Source organism: Cinclus cinclus, chromosome 12, assembly GCF_963662255.1.
Source record: "Cinclus cinclus chromosome 12, bCinCin1.1, whole genome shotgun sequence".
Lineage (NCBI taxonomy): Eukaryota > Metazoa > Chordata > Aves > Passeriformes > Cinclidae > Cinclus > Cinclus cinclus.
Genome location: NC_085057.1, coordinates 8,997,701 through 9,012,433, shown reverse-complemented (window position 1 = coordinate 9,012,433; position 14,733 = coordinate 8,997,701). Strand labels below are relative to the sequence as shown.

The 14,733-nt window shown below is 52.8% G+C and overlaps 1 protein-coding gene across 5 annotated transcripts; it reads left to right on the top strand.

Annotated features, from left to right (window-relative positions):
* Positions 1–911: 911 nt before the first annotated feature.
* Positions 912–14,470, top strand: IMPDH2 (inosine monophosphate dehydrogenase 2). Of its 5 annotated transcripts, XM_062500503.1 has the most exons (15): positions 912–1,025; positions 1,114–1,162; positions 1,252–1,353; positions 1,576–1,650; positions 2,123–2,329; positions 6,429–6,516; positions 7,128–7,327; positions 8,382–8,472; positions 9,141–9,236; positions 10,563–10,634; positions 12,794–12,937; positions 13,121–13,265; positions 13,350–13,493; positions 13,871–13,954; positions 14,225–14,470. In XM_062500503.1, the coding sequence occupies exons 1-15, from the start codon at positions 928–930 to the stop codon at positions 14,244–14,246; spliced, it is 1,617 nt and encodes a 538-aa protein (XP_062356487.1). In that variant the 5' UTR covers positions 912–927; the 3' UTR covers positions 14,247–14,470. The 5 variants fall into 5 exon arrangements, with proteins under 5 accessions (XP_062356487.1, XP_062356490.1, XP_062356489.1 ...); XM_062500506.1 differs by lacking the exon at positions 1,576–1,650; XM_062500505.1 differs by lacking the exon at positions 10,563–10,634 and having other exon boundaries at positions 1,576–1,635.
* Positions 14,471–14,733: the final 263 nt, after the last annotated feature.

Sequence of the window (14,733 nt, the reverse complement as noted above, 5' to 3'; positions counted from 1 at the left end):
CTACTGTTCTTCTCCAAAATCCTCCCTCCAGCCCCAGTCTGTGGCACACACCTGGAAGTGCTACAACCCCATCCCCAGTGTGCAGCTATCCTCTTCACTCTGCTTGTTTGTACACCCTGGCCTGGTGGCTTGGGGAAGAGGAGGCTAATGCCTAGCTGGGATCACCTTGGATCCAGTCTGGTGAGACTGCTGCCTCTCTCCTTTTCATTCCCCTCAAGGTGCAAGACTGGCCTCGCTGCTGCCTCTTGACTTTCATCCTTCGTCCCACTCCCTTTGACTTAAAAAACTGGTTTGGATTCTGCTGGTTTGTCCCAGCTCTGCATTTACCACTGACCCAACAGGCCCATTCTTGTCTTCTGAAGCTGCAGGAGTACCTGTTGTTGCACTCAGCTCCCAACCCAGTGTCTCTCTGTGCATGTCACCATGTCACCCGTAGCTGGGCCTTTTTAGGTGGTCTTCTGGCAGGTATCACAGTGTACTGGTGCCACAAGTTGGTGCCAGCCAAGCCAGAGCCCGGCACGCAGGGCCCTACTGGCCTGTACTGGAGTTTAGCTCGCTCCTGTTGCCTCTTGCCGGTACACGGACCCAGCTGTTCGGACTGGGCACAGAACAGCCGCGATGACCCGAGGTCACCGGGCTGAACATGTACCGGGTCGGTGCTGAGAAGCTGCTCTGGAGCTGCTGCCGGCGGCTGAGAGCTATAGGCGGGCCCGGTGTGTCCCCGCCACCGCCCGGCACAGCGCAGGGCGAGGGCCGGGGCTGCGCTCCGCTCCGGGGCCCTCCGCGGCGCCAGGGGGCGCTGTCGGCGCCGGCCCCTGCCGGAGTCGCTCTGTCCGCGCCGTCGCGGGGCGGGCACGGCGGGTTCCTCCCGGTGGCCGTCGGAACGCGCGTGCGCTCGGTGTGGCGGGGAGGGCACGCGGCGGGGCCATGGCGGACTATCTGATCAGCGGCGGCACCGGCTACGTGCCCGACGACGGGCTGACGGCGCAGCAGCTCTTCAGCTGTGGCGATGGGCTCACCTACAAGTGAGTGCGGCCGGCACGGGGGTGGGTCCGGGACTTGGGGCGCGGGGCCGCTGCGGTCGCTGACGCGTCTCCCCTCGTTACCCCGCAGCGATTTCCTTATCCTCCCGGGGTACATCGACTTCACGGCGGACCAGGTGGTGAGTGGCCGGGGCTGGGGAGCGGGCCGGGGGCCAGACCGGGGGTCGCGCCGGTGCCGCCGCTCACCCTCCGCCTACCTCCCCGCCAGGACCTGACCTCGGCGCTCACCAAGAGAATCACCCTGAAGACCCCGCTGGTCTCCTCGCCCATGGACACAGTCACCGAGGCCAGCATGGCCATCGCCATGGCGGTGAGTGCGACCCCGCGGGCGGGTCCCCTGTGCCGCCCTCACCGGGGTGGCGGGGCAGGAAACGCTGCCTGAGGCACCCGCGTGGCTGCCCTGGGGTCCCAGCAGCCCCTCGGGGCCAGCCCGGGCCCGGGAGCTCCATCGGTGCCGACCCCACCGCTGCACCCGGCTGGTGCAGCGCCGAGCAGTGTCTGCAGTGACTCACAGCCGCCTTTGTGTCCCCAGCTGACCGGAGGAATTGGGTTCATCCACCACAACTGCACCCCCGAGTTCCAGGCCAACGAAGTGCGGAAGGTGAAGGTGAGTGGCTGGAATGGCAGCACCAAATCGTGCTGGCACAGGGCCCTCCGTGGAGGTGGGCAGCGGGTCTGGCCTCGCTGAATGAGCTGTGTGAAGAGATTGCTGACGTGTGCCCGATTTTGGTGTTTCAGAGCTGTAGTGCTGCCAGGGTTTGCAGACGCAGCCCTCTTGTTGTGTGCCAGGCACTGTCTATGGCAATGTCTATGTCTGTGAGCCTGGGATTTGAGTCCTCCTGGTGTGGGAATATTCCCCATCATTTCAGGAGGGAGGTTAGCCCGGAGACCCCTGGATTTTAACATTATTTGGGTGAGCCTTGTTGCTGGTTTGAGAGTCGTCCTGTTGGTGAGCATGTGGCTCGGCTGGGTGGTTGCAGACCCGTGTGAGTGGCTGCAGTAATCTGCAGGCACGTGCCTCGCTCCTGTCTGGCCTAGCACTGCCACTCAGCCTGGCTGCTGGATCTGCTTCCTTTCAGAAATACGAGCAAGGATTCATCACAGACCCCGTGGTGCTGAGCCCCAATGACCGAGTGCGAGATGTGTTTGAAGCAAAAGCTCGTCATGGATTTTGTGGGATTCCCATCACGGACAATGGGAAGATGGGGGGCAAGCTGGTTGGGATCATCTCGTCCAGAGATATTGATTTCCTGAAAGAGTCAGAGCATGACCTGCCCCTCGGTGAGGTGAGAAGTGCTCACACCTGATGGATGTGAACACTGTGTTAGGAAGAAGTGTGGCTTGTGATAAGGACAAGGGTGAGTGTGGCTGTGAGGGTGTTCTGCCGCTGGGAGGGAGTAGCTCCAGCTTAGCTCTGCAGATCTGTCTGTGAATATATTTCCAGGGAAGAGTGTCTTGCTCATTTGCACTCTCTGAGTGACTCCTGCAGTACAGGCCTTGCTGTTTATGTGAGTCATGGTGGTTGTCTTTCAGTGCTGTGGAAACTCTCCCCTTCTTCACTAATTAATTGCTGGTGTTTGTGGCTGCTGCTGTAGTCCCACATGCTGGCACTGGCCAGCTTTCTAGCAGCTGTGCTCTGCCCAACAAGCCCTCCAAGTGCTGAGCTTCCTTTTCTGGGCTGCCTGTCCCTGTATACATCATCTGGGTTACTTGCTCTTTCAAATAACCTCCCGAACTTGCAGTCTGGCAGTTTGGCTTTTACAATGATTCGCTGTCTACCTCCCCTCATGCAGGAGAACGTTCTGTGATTCCAGTTACACAGTGTAACTGGAGATCTGCAGTGTTGTCAGGTTACACCACCAGTGCCTCTTGGCCATGCTTTGCTCTTGGCTCACAAATATTTTTAGCTCTTGCTGACCAAACCTGGTGTCACATGCTGATCTGTGTTTGGTTTGAAATCAGCTTCAAATACATGATACAAGAGCCTTAAACCAGAAGTAGGTTATAGAAGTGTACATAGCCCTTTGAAGCTGTCCATTCAGAGGAGCCAGATAAGAATCTTTCCTAATACTTTCTGTGAGTCATTCAGCACTGCAGAGCAGGAAACTTTCTGCTGTCAGTGTCTGGTGCTTGTCCCTGTAACCAGGCAAAGCCAGGGGAACAAATGGCTTCCTCAACCTTCTCTCCACCTGCAGTCCAATAGTCGTTTTACTGAGCCGTTTGTTGCCATCCACTTAAACAAACAAGTCTACTGTAGCATGGGAAGCCCATGAATCCCACAGGCTTAGGAAGTGTCACCAGTCCTTGTTCTTGTAGGTGACTTTAACCTATCAGACATCTGCTGGGAACTTAATACAGCAGAAAAGAGGCAGTCCGGAAGTTCTTAGAGTGTGTGGAGGGCAACTTTGTGTTGCAGCTGGTGAGTGAGCCCACCAGGGGAGGGAATATGTTAGACCTGTTGTTTGAAAATAGAGATGGGCTGGTGGGAAATGTGGTGCTTGGATGCCTCTTGGGGCATAGGGATCATGAAGTTAGAGTGGTCAAAGCTCAGTTCAGATTTAATTTGGCAACTTCTGTGAAGGATAATAAAAAATGTTTTTACAAATATATTAATGTCAAAAGGAAAGGTAAGACCAACCTTTGTTCTCTACTGGATCAGAGAGGGAACTTAGTAACTGCTGATGAGGAGAGGGTGGAAGTGCTTAACACCTTCTGTGCCTCAGTGTTTAGGGGGAAGATGGATTGTCCTCTGGACAGCTGTCCTCCTGGGCTGGTAGATGGTGTCAGGGAGCAGAATGGTCCCCATGTTATCCAGGAGGAGGCTGTCAGAGAACTGCTGAGCTGCTTGGCTATTCATAAGTCTATGGGACTAGATGGGATCCATGCCAGGGTGATGAGGGAGCTGGCAGATGAGCTGGGTTCTCCATCGTTTACCAGCAGTCCTGGCTCACTGGGGAGGTTCCAGATGACTGGAAGCTGGCCAGTGTGACACCCATTCATAAAAAGAGTGGGAAGGAGGATCCTGGTAATTATAGGCCAGTTATCCTGACCTCAGTACCAGGTAGGGTTATGGAACAGTTTATAATGAGTGCCATCAAACAGCACTTCCAGAATGGCCAGGGTATCAGACCCAGCCAGCATGGGTTTAGGAGGGAGAGGTCATGTTTAACCAACCTGATCTCCTTTTATGACCATGTGATCTGTCTGGTGGATATGGGAAGGCTGTGGATGTTGTCTGTTTGGACTTCAGCAAGGCCTTTGACACTGTGTCCCACAGTAAACTCCTGGAAAAGCTGGTAGCCCCTGGCTTGGACAGGAGCACTCTGTGCTGGGTTGAGAACTGGCTGGATGGCCGGGCCCAGAAAGTGCTGGTGAGCGGTGCTGCATCCAGCTGGTGACCAGTCACCAGTGGTGTCCCTCAGGGATCTGTGCTGGGGCTAGTCCTGTTCAGTACTTTTATTGAATGATATTGATGATATGGATAAGGGCACTGAGTCTTTCATTAGTAAATTTGCAGATGACACTAAGCTGGGAGCATGTGTCAGTCTGTTGGAAGGTAGGATGGCTCTGCAGGGAGATCTGGAATGCTTGGATGGATGGGCAGAGTCCAGTAAAATGAGGTTTAATAAGTCCAAGTGCCAAGTCCTGCATTTTGGCCACAGTAAGCCCCTGCAGCATTACAGGCTGGGGACAGTGTGGCTGGACAGTGCCCAGGCAGAAAGGGACTTGGGTGTGCTGGTCAACAGCGACTGAACATGAGCCAGCAGTGTGCCCTGGTGGCCAAGAAGGACAATGGCCCCTGGCCTGTGTCAGGAATGCTGTGGCCAGCAGAAGCAGGGAGGTAATTCTTCCCCTGTACTCAGCACTGGTGAGGCCACACCTTGAGTGCTGTGTCCAGTCCTGTCCCCTCAGTTTAGGAAGGATGTTGAGATGCTTGAGTGTGTCCAGAGGAGGCAGCAAGGCTGGTGAGGGGCTTGGAACACAAACCCTGTGAGGAACAACTGAGGGAACTGGGGTTGTTTAGCCTGGAGAAAAGGAGGTGACCTCAGAGGTGACCTTATCACTCGCTAAACTCCCTGAAAAGTGGCTGTAGTCAGGTGGGGTTGGTCTCTGTCACCAGGCAGCACTGACAGAACAAGAGGACACAGTCTCAAGCTGTGTCAAGGGAAATTTAGGTTGAATATTAGGAAAAAGTTTTTTATGGAAAGAGTGATAAAGTACTGGAGTGGTCTGCCTGGGGAGGTGGTGGAATCACCATCCCTGGATGTCTTTAAAAATAAATTGATATGGCACTTGGCACCATGGTTTAATTGAGGTGTTGGGGAATGGGTTGGACTCGATCTTGGAGGTCTCTTCCAACCCAGTGATTCTGTGATATGCCTGATGCCTCAGGCTTCTCTTGAGACGTGGGTTCTGTCACAGACAGCATTTTGAGTAGATGCAGGTTGTGGTCAGCTTCCTTCTGATGCAAAATATCTGATCTTAAGGTATAAATAACTAAAATGTTCCTTCTTTGTGTGCAACTGATCTAACTGTCTGAAGGGTTAGAGAATGTTCCCTTTTAGCTTTGCCCAGCCTTCTCAAATAACCTTTCATGGGGACTTGATGATCACAGAATGCTGTGACTGGAAAGGGACTTGGAAGTCTCTTGTCAAGCCACCTGCTCAAGGCACATTGAGCTGGAGGAGGTTTTGTGGGGCTGTGTCTAAATCTCCAAGGATGGAGATTTCATTATCTCTCTGTGCTGTTCTCCCAGAGGGACACTACTGTTGTGGTTAATGCCACCATACCAGGTCAGATGTTTCCCTCTTCCCCACTGTCCAGCACTGCCCTTGGCTTTCCACTGTGTTTTGGTGCTTGTTTGTCAGAGTGAGTATGGGCGAGCATTTTTGGATTGATGCAACTTCTTTGCCCCACTTACCTGCTCAGAAGCAGTAGTGGGTTATTCTAGGCAGAGCCCTTCCAGGGCCTGTGCACTGGAGATGCTGCCTGAAAACGAGTCTGCCCAAATAGCATGACACTCTGGAGGTGTCTCCAGCCCTTATTTGCATGTGTGCCTTTGAAAGGGAGAGCTATCCCAAATAAGGGTCATCTGAGATTTGTCCCTTGTTTCCAGGTGCTTTTACTTGTCTTCCTGAGGCCTTCTGCCATCTCCTGTTTCCAGTGCACTAATGGGCTTGGGGCCTGATGGCAGTGCCCACATGGGGACAGCCCACTGGAGGCTTTGCCTATGTGTTTCTGGAGGTGTGTTGCTGTGCTGTGGGCTCTTCTGCGGAGCGCTCCCACATGGCTGCTGTGGAGCGTTTCACATGGACAGGGGGGTTTGGTATTTTCAGATCAGTGTGAAGGAGTTCTTGTGACTTTTTATCTTCTCCCACTCACTAGATTATGACAAAGCGGGAGGATCTTGTTGTGGCCCCAGCTGGCGTAATGTTGAAAGAAGCAAATGAAATTCTGCAAAGGAGTAAAAAAGGTACTTGTGACTGTCTGTGGCATGAGGGAGAGCTGTGGAAGCGCTGGGCTGGGGCAGCAGTGGATGAATGTGGGCATACAGTCCCTGCATGGGTGAAACATGGGAGATGACAGTGAAGAGTGCCCAGAACCCTCTGCAGGGTACAGAGTTCGCATGCCTTCATCTCAAATGTGTTTGGAGTTGAGGGATTCTTGGCAGCCCAGCGTTTGGCTGTCCAGCCACATGTCTTTGGTTTTCTGTCCTGGCTTTCACATTTCAGCATTCAGTTCAGCTCTCTTATGGTTTAGTAGTTTGACTTTTAATAGGATGTTGTGTGTTGTTGTGTTTAGAAATGTGTGTTGTGTGTTGTTGTTGTTTAGAAATGCACGTGTTTTCTGTGGTTGTTGTGAAAATACTGAGTCCTTCTCCAGTCCTACAAACAAACTCCTTTCTCTGTTTCTTGAGCCAGAGCTGCTGGCATCCATGGCCGGACAAGATTTGGTAACACACCTCTGAGTCTCCATCTTGTAGCAGTTTCTGCCTGCCCACTGCTCTTGGTCTGCCGCACTGCTCTGAGCTAATGTCTGTCTCCTGCAGAAATACGCAGTAATGTTCTTTCTGCCTGTTTCCAGGCAAGCTGCCAATTGTTAATGAAGATGACGAGCTGGTGGCTATCATTGCCCGCACTGATCTCAAGAAGAACAGGGACTACCCTCTGGCTTCTAAGGACTCCAAGAAGCAGCTGCTCTGTGGTGCCGCTATTGGGACCCACGAGGATGACAAGTACCGGCTGGACCTGCTGGTGCAGGCTGGCGTGGACGCCGTCGTGCTGGTGAGCATCCACGGGAGACCCATGGGCATTATGTCAGCCTGGGACACTGGGGGGGTGAGTCCCTGGGCTGGATGAAGGTCTCTGACAATGTGGCAGCAGTGTGGCACTCACTGGATTTGTCACAGGTCTTTCTGTGTTAGAATATGGCAGTTTGCAGTTTTGTTCAGGTTAGAATCCTCAGGCTGAGGGGATTCCTCTTGCCTGAAGACTTAATGTGACCTGGAAGGAGTTTGTAAGGTGTATTGAAGCCCTGAAGGCTGAGAAGAGAAACATTGTCAGTTAATACAGAATCTTCTACCTCTTGCACTCTTCCACTGGCCTCTCTGACGTTCCTGATTAGTTTTGAATATTCAACTTTTTATAGTGTCCCTGTGGTGTTTGTTACTGTATTACTCTCTTACTGATGTTCAGGAGTGGTCAGTGAGCCCAGAGCTACTCTGCTGGTCTCCCTTTCTGGCCTGTAAACTTTCAAGCACAGTTGTCACTGCCTGTATTTGCACATGGTTTTCTTATTGATTGTGATCCTGTGAGTCTGCTGTGCTCTAGGGCATGGCTGAGCAGTGGGAAATGTTTAACAGACGTGATTTGACTGGGTCACAGAGATTGGCAGGGACTGAGTGCTCAGTGCTCGACATCTGGTATTTGAGCTGCTCTGCTGCACAGTGGGGAGGTGCATTCCCCCTCCAGCCCTCCTGAGTTTCACAAGGAACATTCTCTATTTCACCTGTAGTTTGAGACAGGGCTGACAATGTCCTGCTGTTAGAGCCAGATGGTTCTTATCCACAGCCAGATGTTCTGCTTATTGCCTTCTGTAGAAGCTACAGGATTAAACATGAAGGATATTACTGAAGTCTTTACAATAAACTGCCTTGTAAAAAGGGAAGGTATATTCCTGTCTTGGCAGCAGCTTCTCCTGGGGTTCTGTGCCCAATTTGGGGAGTCATTTTGCCCATTACATAGCTTAGGAGAGACCCCAGCAAGCAGAGTGAAAGTCTGAAGCTGCATTTGCAATCTGCAGAAATTCTGGTTGAAACTGATTTTCTTTCTGTTGCAGGATTCCTCTCAGGGAAATTCCATCTTCCAGATCAATATGATAAAATATATTAAGGAGAAATATCCCAACCTACAAGTTATTGGAGGAAATGGTAGGCATGTATTGAAGACTCTTCTTATCTTTAAATGACATTTGTTTCTTAGACATACAGGGAGCTGCAGAGATGTGAATGAAGCAGTCATCTTGGTAAATTTCTGTTTACTTAAATGGTTTCCTCTGACTTGTGGAATGGAGCAAGACCACTGTAGACAGAGGGCAGTACCTTACTGCTGCAGATACTTGGGAGCCTTTGCTCTGCAGCACAGTTACAATCCTCTGTAGCACATTTACACATTAGCTTATTTTACACACCAGTTTAAAATTTTGCATAATAATGAACGTTGTTTGATGTGGAAATCAGTTTTCCCTGCCTCTTGACAGCAGAGTCCAGTGGTCCTTGTCTTTACCTGATGTTACTGTTAGCCTGTACTCTGCCCTCCCTAGCTCGTGTGGCCCAGACAGTGCTTGGACCATGCCATGACTTCTGCTGCCTCAGCCTTTGGGTGGAAGTGTGTTGCAGAATAGCCTAAAGGGACAGTGTCACCTCACCCACTGGGACAGCTGGGGCAGAAACTCACTGCTCCTCCCAGATAGGCCTGGCTGTGGCACAAGCTGTTGCCCTGGGTGGGGGATGTTGGCAGCTGTGGGGAACCTCCGGGGCAGAGAAGTGTTGTTTGCTAATGTGCTTTCTGTTTTCAAACCGATTTCTGCTCCCCACAGTGGTGACTGCTGCTCAGGCCAAGAACCTCATTGACGCTGGGGTTGATGCCCTGAGGGTCGGGATGGGCAGTGGCTCCATCTGCATCACACAGGAAGGTGAGAGGGATCAGCCGCCTCCTAAATAGGCTGAAGACACCTGTTTAATAGAAATTCCCTGCTGAAAAGCAGCACAGCTGGGATGGAACTCTCCCTTTGTGAGGGCAGTGTCCAACAGCAGGACATCTTTCACCCCCTTTGTCCAGGGCTTCCAACCTTCGGGGTGGCAGCAGCAGCAAAGGCATTTCCCAGTACTGACTGAGACTGAGTAGAGCCGGTGTGGCAGATGGTGGCTTTGCCTGAGGGGAGCTGTTGGCTGGGTGTGGGATGGGGCTGGTGGGCAGCTGTGCAGGGAGAGAGGTTTACTGGATCCCCATTGCTGATGGGTGAGGTGCACTGGGCTGTCCATGCTCCCTTTCCCTCTGGCAGCAGTGTGCGTGATGCTTGAATATTGATCTGGGCTCGATGCCTTTGCAATTTCCAGGCCAAAATGGAATTTCTTGCTTTTATCTCTGCAGTTAGCTTGTGTGGGGCAGAGGCTGTGTCACCCTTAGCTAAAAGGCAAGAGGGGCATCCCCTGGGGCCTGAAGAAAGTCTGTCATAAGGACAGACTCAGGCCTTGTGTGTTGAACCTCAGGTGGGGTGCAGAGAGGTGGTGCAGCAAGGCACTGCAGTCCACAAGCACAGCCCCTCACTGCTTTGGTCCTTGATCTGTGCCGCAGGAGGCAGCAAGTGAGCAGCTGTTGGCTGTAGGAACTGCATTAGCTCTGTCCTTTCCAGCATGGAGCCTGTGAGCAGCCCTGGACCTGTGCTGTGTTCCCCCTTTGCCTGACTGCAGGGCGTTCCCAGTCAGGGCAGCCTGTCTCAGATCTTTTCTAAGGAGGGAATAGTATCCTTGGGCTGACACTTCCATAGCTAGAGCAGAGCAGGCCTTGTCCTACCCAGGCTCCCAGGCAGAGGCATGCTCTGATCTGCAGAGTGGTGAGTGTCCCAGGGTCCCTCCAGCTGCCTGGGACATGGATTTGGGTGCTGGTTTTGGAGAAGGCGCAGAGCACAGGTACAGTGTGGCGCTTCACTGGAGATGTAGTTCCAGAACTCTTGCCTGCAGCTGCCCAGGTTTTTGGCCCTGTTAAGGGCAAGAACTCTGGCTTTTTGGGGTAGGATTCACCTCTCTGGGTGGCTGCTGGGGTAGGGCGAGCATGTGCTGTGCACAGCAGGGCCTGGCTGCCTCAGATCTGGCCTCTGGCTTGGCTTGGGATAGGAAGGGTCTGCAAAGTCAGCTCTGTCCCACACCGTATGCTCTGCCCAGTAGCAGGTCACTTCTGGGGTCCTTTGTTCTGCTGCTGTTCTTCTGTCTCTAAAATGTGTGTGTTTGTTTTTGTTTAGCTGCTCCAAAGATCCCTCCAGACCTAAAGTCCCACAGCCCCAAATGCCCTTCTACTGTCACGGGCACCTATAGTAAGTCACTTGCCCTGTTCCCAACCCTAATTATGTGTCTTGAAGCAGGACCCTGATTTGGCTGCACATGGCCCTACTGCTTGTTTGAGAATAATTTAGCTGTAGATGCACTTGGGGTTTTGTGGCTTTGGATACTGGTTTTGAATCTGAAATGAAATCTGAGAAGCCTTTCTGATTTCGTAAAGCAGAATCTGAACTGTCCAAGCTGAGGGAACTCAGGCCTGTCCTCTCTCCATTCCAAAATCCAGTTAGGAGTGACTGCACCTTCTGGATCCCTGGCCAGGCATGCTCCTGCTGATCCAGTACTGGGATGCGATCCTTGAGCAGTTCTCAATCATGCTCAAAATACAGCCCTAGTTCTGGGGAAGTTGTGCACTGGCCAAGCTTCCCATGGAGCTGGCTCCCCTGAGTTACAAAGGGACTTCATTGCACCTGGCCACCTTGGCAGCTGCGTTCCACCTTTTCCCCACCAAATCCTGTAGAGAGAAGAGGCTTTTGCCTGCCCAGCACAGGATGTAGTGTTCTCTGCTCTGATGCTCTGATCAAGCAGCCCCTGCAAGGCAAGCTGTAGGCTTTGTCCGTTCTCCTAGTTGTGACACACCTCAAAGGGAGAAGTTTACTCTTGCAGATCCTGGAAGGTTTTCTCTAGCAGGTGATTTTGTAGGGCCACCCTTTGCCAATACACTGAAAGGGACAAACCCTCACCCTGACCGTGTGATGTGTGTGTGTGCTCAGAACCCTGCTTGGGAAGCCTGCGCTCCGGGGCTGTGGCACGGGGCACTGGGACAGTCGGAGAGGTACGATGTTCCCAGGGGCCCTGAGCCAAGCTGTGCCTAAAAAGGCCTGGTCTCTGTCATTGCGCTTGAGAGGTTTCTGCAGGCCCTGCACTGTCTATGGCACAATTCCATAGACCCTGGTCTCAAAACTCTTCAGAAATGGGTGTTTCTCTCCACAGAGCTCTTCCACGGCAGCGTTTTACAACTGCTCTGTGGCCTTCAGCAGTGCAGAACTGTGCAAGACCATCTCTTTTAAGGGCATTGATGATAAAGCTGGCAGCCTCTCCCTGGCTGGCTGAGCCTGAGCTGAATTCTGGGGTCTGATTAAATTTAGTTCTGTCACAGTCTCAGCCTGGAGTCTGGCTGCCCTCCCTCAGCAGCTGCTGCCGAGTGCTGGGAGTAGAGGAACTGTAGCCTCCTGGCCCTGGCAGGCCTCTGCCAGGGATGTGCTGCCAGCATTGCTGCCATGCAGGCTGAACCACACCTGGAGTTCACACTTCAAATACTAATACTGTATGGCCTTAATCTTACCCAGTTTATGGGACTAACCATGACTGGAGAAAAGGCTTCCAGTTTATGGTGGGGAAGGGACCTCTCCCTGAGAGAAGCTTATCTGTGTGTTTGCATGCCTGTGGCTGACAGACATGTTACAAGACATGCTTTGTGCTGGTTTTACTCACATAATGAGAAGCTTCTTAACTGCTACCAACTGGGAAGAACAAGTAAATCCAAAGCTAATTACTCTCTCCTCATGGGGCAGCTAAACTTGATGGAATCCTTGCTACATTGCAGGGCAGGATCATGAATTACTACCAAACCATTCTGCCTGTTTCCCTTTCCACTGCTGCATGTGTGTTTGTGTGTGTATGCAGACCTGTATGTATAGATATAGTTATATCTATACCATATACGAGCTCTCTCCCAGCCAACTGCCTTTCCATTCAAGAGGCACATCATACAGATGCTGGGTACATGGACAAGGGGTCTGGCAGCTCCAGGAGAGAGCCAGCAGTGGGACACGGCTACATGCCAGGGATGCTTTGAAGAGGGGCTTTTGGAGTTTGCTTTATTTCCTTCCCAAGCTCCCCACATGTCTGCCATGCACCAGGACTGAGCCACGAATCTCATCTGATCCCAGGCATCCAATCAAAGACCCCAGTCCAAAGGTTACTCACAGCTTTTTGGAGCCAAGGGCTGTGAGGACGTCTCAGCAGGCATCTCCAGGGCATCTGCTTCTCTTGCAATTCAGCCTAGGGAAGGAGCATCTAGGGATTTGTGTGTTCTGAGTGCTGGAGCATGTGTGTGCTAGAAGCCTGAAAGAGCCTGCTGGGACGGGGGTGTGCCGCTGCCTGGAGCTGACCCTGTGTGTGCTCTGTCCCACAGTGCTGGCGTGTGGCCGTCCCCAGGCCACGGCAGTGTACAAGGTGTCCGAGTACGCCAGGAGGTTCGGCGTGCCCGTGATCGCCGATGGAGGCATCCAGACAGTTGGGCACATCGCCAAGGCCCTGGCACTTGGGGCCTCCACAGGTGAGCACCATTGTAGGGAGTCTCTTAGGAGGCGTTTCCATATAGCATCACACTGGGCATGAGGGTATTTACCTGTGGGTGGCTGGGGGCATGGGGACTGCAACCAGTGCTGTGTCCAGGAACCCTGAAGGATTTTGCAGCCACTGCTGCTGATCTGCTCTTCTTGGTGATATCTTGTGCCAGTGATGATGGGCTCTCTCCTGGCTGCTACCACGGAGGCCCCAGGCGAGTACTTCTTCTCGGATGGCATCAGGCTGAAGAAATACCGCGGCATGGGCTCCCTAGATGCCATGGACAAGAACTTGGGAAGCCAGAATCGATATTTCAGGTCAGTCAGGTGCTTTGGGGCAGCAGATCAAGCTTTTGGGGCTTCTCTGCTTCACAAATACCCTTGATTTGTGCTTTCATGCAGTGAGACGGACAAAATTAAAGTGGCCCAGGGAGTCTCTGGTGCAGTGCAAGACAAAGGCTCTATCCATAAATTCATTCCATACCTAATTGCTGGGATCCAGCATTCCTGCCAGGATATTGGTGCCAAGAGCTTGACCCAAGTCCGGTGAGTGCTTCCCCATGCCTGTACTCTGGTTAGGTCATGGTGCTGCTTTCTGGAGTCCCTGTGCAGCTGTACTCAAGTTGTGGTATGTTCTGGATAGTTTGTAGCTCTCTTCCCTCATCTCCAGTGGGCACTGCATCATGGAACTGCCAGCCCCAGGGACACAGGAGTGTGGTCTCTTTTGGCATATTCAGCTGGCTGGGCTCAAAATGTTGGGGTTACATTACCCAGCCTGGTTCCTGGGAGCACAGCAAAGACTGTTCTGGCCACAGCTGGTGGAACCAGTTGCCCTCATCCCAGATGTTCCAGCTGAGCACATGCCCAGAGCACTGTCTTCCCTGGACTCTGCCTGGCTTGTGACGGGTGTCCTTCCCCCTCAGAGCCATGATGTACTCGGGAGAACTGAAATTTGAGAAGAGGACAACGTCTGCCCAGGTTGAAGGAGGGGTGCATGGCCTCCACTCGTAAGTGCTTCTGGCAGGATCCTTGTCACCTCGGGGTGGTGTTTGGGGTCAGGAACGGCCACCCTATACCTCAGCTGCCATGCCCTTGGCTAGGTGTGCAATTCATTGGCTCGTCCTGGCACTACACAGCTGGGTCAAGCCGTGGCCTGTCAGGGTGCTGGGGCTTTTCCCCTCCCTGGGCTGGCAGGATCCATTCCATACTGCACCATAGTCCCTGCCCTGAGTGAGGTGGGTCAGTAAAGGGGCTCCCTGGTGCTGCTTCCCTCACAGGTATGAGAAGCGCCTCTTCTGAAGGAGATCTGTCTGTGTCTGTCCTTGTGCCACCCAGCCCTGCGCTGCTCTGTGCAGGAGCTGCTCGTGCTGCAGAAGTGCCATTATTCTGGGCTGCCTGGAGCTCCCGCTGTCCCTTGGCTGCTTTCTGACCACCCGCGGGGCCCACCTTCCACCTGGGAGCTGTGATCCTGGGCTGGAGCCTTGCACATGTTGGCCATGTTTTACAATAAAAAAATGAAAAGATGTGCAGATGGTGTCAGCCCGGAGTCCCTCTTCCTTTTTTACCTCCCTTGCTCTTTGTCCCGTTTCCCACACTGTCAGAGGCAGCTAATAAGCCCAGAAGAGACTGTGTGCATGTGAAGGGCAACAGGGAGGGAAGAGCCCGGAGACAGGGCTGAGTGGGTAACAGTGTGGCTTCTTTAAAAATCCTTCCTGAGAGCAGAAAACGAGAGCTGAGCTGCTGAGCAAGGAAGCCAACCATTTTACAGGGCCATTATATCCTGCTG